Source organism: Epinephelus moara, chromosome 18 (assembly GCF_006386435.1).
Source record: "Epinephelus moara isolate mb chromosome 18, YSFRI_EMoa_1.0, whole genome shotgun sequence".
In the NCBI taxonomy this organism is placed as follows: Eukaryota; Metazoa; Chordata; class Actinopteri; order Perciformes; family Serranidae; genus Epinephelus; species Epinephelus moara.
The window spans coordinates 15,024,994-15,032,199 of record NC_065523.1 but is presented as its reverse complement, the minus strand read 5'-3'; the positions used below and the strand labels follow the sequence as shown (position 1 = coordinate 15,032,199).

Sequence of the window (7,206 nt, the reverse complement as noted above, 5' to 3'; positions counted from 1 at the left end):
CCTATCATGCCTCTGCTTGGAGCTGTAAAACCCTCCCCTCCATCCCTCCGCTCGCCCCCCCCCCCCCCCCCACCTTGCAGTGTTTGGATCCTCCTAAGCCTCCCTCCCCTCCTGCCCTGCATCTAACTAACTGCTGCTGTCCTGTGGTCAGTGTACTGCTTTCCCCTTCCCCAAAACACCCTCCCCGACCCCTTCATGAGGGCCCTGCAAGCGTTGGACGCATTGCACACTCAACCAGGCACGTTTGCTGCTCGTTCACCCTGTGTGGAGGTGTGAGGCTGGGTTGTGTGATGCTCTAACGCCAGTTATAGTCTCTCCTAAGTGTAAAGCAGTGGCGCCCTCCTGTGGCCAGGTGTTTTCCTGGGAATTTTATTCAGGTACAGTGCCCGGCTCATTCCCTCAGGTACACACCACTGACGGGGGGATACAGACAGTCCTGGCCATGGGAGACCCTGATTTGCAGTCTGCTATTGACGTGGTGTTTCTCAGGGCCAGGCTGTCCTGTCTGTCCTGCCTCAGCACTGTAGCCTCGTTTCAAAGCAGCATGCCTTATTTGGACCATAATGTTGGAAAATGATGTGTATTTTTGGGTCACTGAGATCTGTTTCGAACTGCTGAAAGAGATTTAATCACTTTTTAAAACTGAATTTAAGGAATGTTTTGTATAAAAGAGTCTGCTTCACCTGATGTGTTTACTATCAGCTGCATGTAATACAATGTTTAGTTGAAGCATGACGTCAAATTAGCTCTAAGTTCAGCTAATATCTCATACTATCAGGTATTTACACTTCAGATAAGAGTGAGCTATTTTCGTCCCTGTGCACTATTTGCAAAGGTTTTTAATGCATGATTATCAGTGGGTTGGTCTTATTTGAAACGTTGCTTTTGCATTTGCTCACTGCACTTATCTAAGAACTTTTTAAATGCAAATAACACCTGCAAGTGAGTGTACTTATGTTATCTTGTGTAAATAACTTCATGCTTCCTGACATCTGACAAAAGAACTTTTTTATTTCTGCTCCTTCTTTCCTCCCACCCCTACCTTGATGTAGCTGGTTTACGGAGGAGTTTCCGGCTTAGTCGTAAGGATAGACAAGGATCCTCCGGAGAGGGCTCTGATCCAGGAGACCCTGACTTCCTGACTTATGAAGAGGTGACCCGCTACCAGCAGAGGCCCAATGAGAGGCCGCGTCTGGTGGTTCTGATTGGTGAGACTAAGCCACTGACAGATATAACTGTTCCCCTGTGATGATAGTGACACCTAGTGGATCAGAGCATGTGTTGCAACATACCAATGACCCATTTCTTACAGCTTTTTCAACACACTGTAGTTAACTATTGCTTTTCTAATCTCTTCTTGAACTCACAATCTGTTTGCAAAGGTTCTCTGGGAGCACGAATCAATGAACTCAAACAGCGGGTGATTGCTGAAAACCCACATCGTTTTGCAGTGGCTGTACCACGTAAGTCATACTTTGTACACGCTTAACTTATCAATGAGCACACATTACACTACAAATACAAGTAAATTCCTTTTTCCTGTGCTCACAGATACCACCAGGCCCAAGAAGCCTCATGAGAAGGAGGGTGTGGAGTACCACTTTGTCACCAAACAGCAATTTGACGCAGATGCTTTAAACAACAAGTATGTTTACACTGTGACTGTGTCACTTCTGTGTCTTTATGTGATTTGTACCCTGCTGAAAGTTTTGTTGTTTCTCCGTAGATTCATAGAGCACGGGGAATACAAGGAGAACCAGTACGGCACGAGTATAGAGGCTATCCGCTCTGTACAGGCAAAGAATAAGATGTGTATAGTGGATGTGCAGCCAGAGGTAGGCGTCATGTTACAACCACTGACTGATCTTGTTTAATGCACATCCGAATGCATCACACTATCATAACATATCATGAGCTAGAGATCCTGCAGGCAGCAGCAGTTTGCAGATTGTACATGAGGGCAGGCAGTCACATCAGCTCTGCTGTCTATGTGGAGAGGCTGATGTATCACTGTAAACTCTCTCCTGTCATGTCTGATTCTTGACCTCTGTTTGCTCTCTTGTATGTAAATCCTCCATCACTCCAGGCCCTGAAGAGGCTGCGGACAGCAGAGTTCAAGCCCTATGTAATATTCGTCAAACCCCGTGTTCCTGAGAGCAGACGTCGCCGCAGTGCTGCCACTTCACCAGGAGGGGGAGAGCATGGACGCGTTACAGTGAGTCCTAAATTTTCTCTTGGCAATAATAGAGTCTCACTTCAGTGGCTAAGAAGGAGTAAATCTATTTTTTGCAGTTCTTAATGTTCCTTAATCCATTGTGCAGCAGTAAATATCGTATACTATTTAAGGGAGCAGTCGGACAATTAAGTATCAGCTTTACTGGCCAATTATGTGTGTTTGAAGTTGCTCTCAAAGCACTTACACACAGTTCCAAAAACCTTTGACAAATATATAGCAATATACATACAGCTAAAAACAAGGACATAAAAAGCTGAACAGAGATAAGAAATAAACAGTGAACTTATATGTATACAGAAGTAGGTGAGAGTGTGTGTGTATGTGTGTGTGTGTGTGTGTGTGTAGTTTTTCTGTTGTGTACTTTTCACACAGCTGCAACTCTTTTTACATATTGTATTTTACTTGATTTTATGATTTATGGTTTTACAATTTTATGATTGTATGATGTCTATTTTCATGAGAAGCACTCAGTGCTTATAAGGCCCTTATTGTTTGAAATGTGCTATATAAATAAAGTTTTGTCTTCTTTTTTTGTAATTGAAATTTTTTTTGTTTTTTGGTAGGGTGGTACATGACGGTAGATGTCAAGTGAGACATTCAGTCTTCACTAACAAAAATAATACAAACAGGATAATAGAGATCCGTACAAGAAGGTGTACAGCACCAGTCTCAATCCACCAAAAATAATAAAATTACATTTGAATAAATAAGCACATTAAAACTGACAGTGAAAATAATATATAAATATAAATATATATATATACAAAAGGAATAAATACAAAAACAAAAAAAGGCCCCCAGACCATACAAAATAATTCCAGAACTCCCCCCAGACTGGTCCTAGGGCATGGTTAGACAGTCTAGTCAACATATAAGCTTCTTCTTCTTCTTCTTCTTACTCTTTTACTCCAAAATGAGTACTTTTTATACTTTAAATATATTTTGGAAATAATTCCTACATACTTTTAATCTTTTAAACTTTTTTAATCCACAAAACTTGTTCGGGGTATTGGAGGATAACAGCTAGCCAGAATAACAGCTACACTTGAAGTGCATGGAACCCACATTTTGAAAATGTAATATAATTCCGCTAATGCATTTCAAAAACGGCAGAACGGCTCGTCCGTCGTAATCCAAGTGCCCTGAAGCCGCAGCATGCAAAATTGACTTGAAAAGACGTAATTTATTCCACTTTTATAGCATCATTTCTTACTGTGGTCAGGTAGCCTGCCCTGCAGGCATGCTGTGTTTACATGGCAACTCACGTGAGACTCGAGAACTAGCACCACCACTAGCAATCAGCTAGTCTTGCGCGAGTTGCCATGTAAACACAGCACGCCTGCAGCACAGGCTAACTGACCACAGTGAGAAATGATGCTATAAACATAGTCTGAGTGGGCGGAAGTTCGCTGCATATCAGCCTCTCATTGGGCGGAACGAGCCACCCACTGAAGTCCCGCCCTACCACCTCCGGTTGTGTAGCAGTTTTCAACCGTTTAAGCATGTCCTTTACTAACTTTTGCAGTGTTTGATCTTGCAGGGATGTAGCCATTTTTCTGCCATGGTTCGCGTCCTGTAGGTGATATTTTTGTGGGCGTGTTACACCAAAACCTGTTTCCCCCCGGCAATATTTTTGCAAGCACACCGTTGCTGTGGCACCGCCCAGAACAATTGTGATTGGTTGAAAGAAATACAAGCAGCTGGGGCGTTTTTTTCTCCAATCTCAAAGTGAGAGTCAGCCCAGCCAGACCTTTCTTTTCTTGAGAAAGGTCTGGTGAGCGAGACTACTATAAAAGTGAGTAAAGTGAGTAAATTACGTCTTTTCAAGTCAATTTTGCATGCTTCAGGGCACTTGGATTACGAGCTGTTCTGACGTTTTTGAAATGCGTTAGCGGAGTTTTATTACATTTTCAAAATGTGGGTTCCATGCACTTCAAGTGTAGCTGTTATCCTCTGATACCCCGAACGAGTTTTGTGGATTAAAAAACTACACTGGACTTCTTGTCGGCATGAGGGTCAGTAAGTACGGTCTGTATTTTCATTCTTAAGTGGCCATTTCCTTTAAGTAAGTTTTTGAATGCAGGACTTTTACCTTTAGTGGAACATTAAACAGTGTAGTACTGCTACTTTTACTTACATAAAGGATCTGAATACTTCTCCCACCATTGGTAGTTAAGATTAGTTTTTGTGAAATGGGCTGGTTTAGCTCCTGTATGTGTCTCTCTTTTTACTGAAATGATTTCATTTTGCTGTCTGCAACAGGACGAAGACCTCCAGGAGATGCGTCAGTCTGCCATTCAGATTGATCAGCAGTATGGACACCTGGTGGATCGGGTCCTGATCAAGGAGGACTCAGCCAGTGCCTGTGCAGAACTGCGAGGTATCCTGGAGAGGCTGGAGCGGGAGTCCTTCTGGGTGCCTATCAGCTGGGTGCGGACCTAAACTTTCCTCCCCTCCTGCATCTTCCAGAAGAACTTCACAGCCAGCCCACCCAAATCCTGCACTGGTCCTCCCCTAATGAGCTGATCCCCGCCCCCACCCCGCCCCCCTAACAGGCCTGCTGGCCAGCCTGGGAGTCTGCTGAACTCTCTTAAACTGACTGATGCAGGGCTGGTCAGACAGCCATCAACTGTGGCACCAAAGGGTGAGGATGATGCCAGAGGAACACCTCGTTATCTGGGGTATTGCAGCAGATCGACAGCTCTCTTGGCCCAGAAATCACAGTCTTACTGTCACTTCAAGTCGTATTTATTCAGGTTCGGTTTTAATTTATTCGTCGACGTCAAAGACAAAGGACAGATGCAAGTTTGTAGTTATAGAAGTGTTTTATTCCTCACACTGTCACTCTTTCTAGCTGTGTTGCTCACTAGAGTGTGGCAGGTTTGGGATCCCACTCAGAGGATTGCTCAGTCAGTCAGCTTTATCGTGACTCTTGTTGGAGTACCTTTAGTAGCATGTTTTTTTAGGTTTACAGTTTTATTCAACTCAATGCCAATCGCAGAATGCTTCCTGTTAATTCTTACTGCTCATGCACCCTGTACAGTATAAGAACCAAGCATACATTCAGCAGAACAGGAGAAATAATCATGTAAAGTCAAGTGAATGCCATTTGTTCTTTTTGCTAAATATAATTTCCACACAAAACAAAATATTCAAATGGAATGTGAGAACTTTATTTTCTACGATTCAGTTTGTTTTTAGGAAACGCATGAAAACTGATTATTTAATCTCAGATGTAAATACTGTAAATGTTTACTCCTCGTGTGCCAACGAAAGATCTCGTAGCACTTCAATGCAACCTGTTTACCTTTGATCCCTTGGAACCCACATCTGTTTGTGTGTAGAATAACGCCGTGCACAAAGTATGTGTGGATGGATGTCACAATGTATGTTTACGTACACCAACCTGAGATGCTCCTTTTACGTACAGGAATGGGTTTTGTACAGTTTCCTTGCACATATCTGTATTTTTGACTGCTGAAGAAGAGGCAGGTACTAGATGTCTGTTTTCTTTGATAATCAGGGTTTTGCTTTATTGATGTCAGAAATGGTTTGGAGACGAGAGACCTCATATCCACTGATTTCAAATCAGAATTGAAACAATTTGACGATAAATTGATTAACAGATAATTATTAGTAACTGTTGGTTAATTAATTTATCAAGCATAAATGCCAAATATTCTCTGCTTGCAGCTTCTTAATTGAAAGGACTTCATCTTGTCTTTTCTTTTGTGAGGGCAGACAAAGTTTTGAGTGTTGGTTAACATGCCCCATATGTACATTGACAGAGTTCTTGGTTGTAGTAACTGTTCCTTGTCTCTCTACTGGGTGTGCAAACATCCCATCCTAACACAAGTGTAATGAAAGTGATGGGGGACTAAATCCACAGTCCTCATTCCATGTACAAATGCATTCAGAAGTTAAGCCCAAGCTTATACAGGGCTGAAGCCAAGTGAGCCAAATCAAGTCGGTTGGTTCCAAAGTTACTGTCCCTCTGCAAAGGCTGGCCAAACAAAAAGTTTGTACTAACTTTGAAAGGGAAACACATAGCTAACTCAGACTGCTGACACCTCAGCTGAACTTCACTAAATGTTAGACAGAGGAAGGATTTTGTCCCTCATCGCTTTATACTGAAATTGCTTAGGAAAGGAGCTTTTCGCAGACAGCATGGAGAGGAGAAACTATTACAGCCACCAAATGTTCACATAGGCAGAACCTATCACTCCTACACTGTATGTGTGCAGTTAAAATGAAGCTGCTTCCAGATCCTTGGTTATTTTTCTAAACATGCAATGTTCTCTTGATCTCTTCATGTTCTGTATGAACCAAGAAACCCAGAATGTTGAGTTGTAATGTGACCTGTACAAAGTGCCATAATAAAGCTAGCTGAGTCAAATGTTTGGTATCTGACCAGAATAATTCTTTTTTTAGTGTTTGCAATACAGTGTTTGCTCCTCTGCCTATGAAAGCCTGCAGTTTCCTCTGACATTGATGTGTGTGTGTTTACCTTACAGCTGTTCTTGGCTTCAGTGGAGTTCATTTAAATGCCTCTAAAACTAAGCTTGAATCTTGAGCTTGTGTCCGCTTCATCATTGTTTGAATGAGATTAGCTCAAGAAAAAATGTACATTACTTCAGAGGAATATTATGTCTATACACTGACACATTTTTTCAATAACATACTATATTATGACATTTTTAATGCATTTTTAAACACTGTTGTATTTTTATGACTATTTATAATATACTATACAATAAATTTGTTATAGCATATAACACTGCAAAAAATTATGATGACATACCATAGGATGACTTTTTCTCATAATGTATTATACTATAACATTTTTCATTACATACTATCCAATGATGTTTTTAAAACTAACTTACTATACTACTATGACCTTGACAAAAACATATTGTACTATCACATATTTTATGGCTCTTTTTTTTAACAAAATATACTATTACATA

The 7,206-nt window shown here is 41.4% G+C and overlaps 1 protein-coding gene across 5 annotated transcripts in view; it reads left to right on the top strand.

Annotated features, from left to right (window-relative positions):
- LOC126405894 (MAGUK p55 subfamily member 3-like) overlaps nt 1–6,787 on the top strand; it is a 46,038-nt gene extending 39,251 nt beyond the window's left edge. For 4 of the 5 annotated variants that reach the window (XM_050069911.1, XM_050069912.1, XM_050069913.1 and 1 more), the window contains 5 exons: nt 1,053–1,208; nt 1,383–1,463; nt 1,552–1,835; nt 2,087–2,215; nt 4,499–6,787. In XM_050069911.1, the coding sequence (XP_049925868.1) occupies nt 1,053–1,208; nt 1,383–1,463; nt 1,552–1,835; nt 2,087–2,215; nt 4,499–4,678 (830 nt within the window). In that variant the 3' untranslated portion in view covers nt 4,679–6,787. The remainder of the gene's footprint in view (nt 1–1,052; nt 1,209–1,382; nt 1,464–1,551; nt 1,836–2,086; nt 2,216–4,498) is intronic. The other variant, XM_050069914.1, reaches the window with a different exon arrangement.
- The last annotated feature ends 419 nt before the right edge of the window (nt 6,788–7,206 follow it).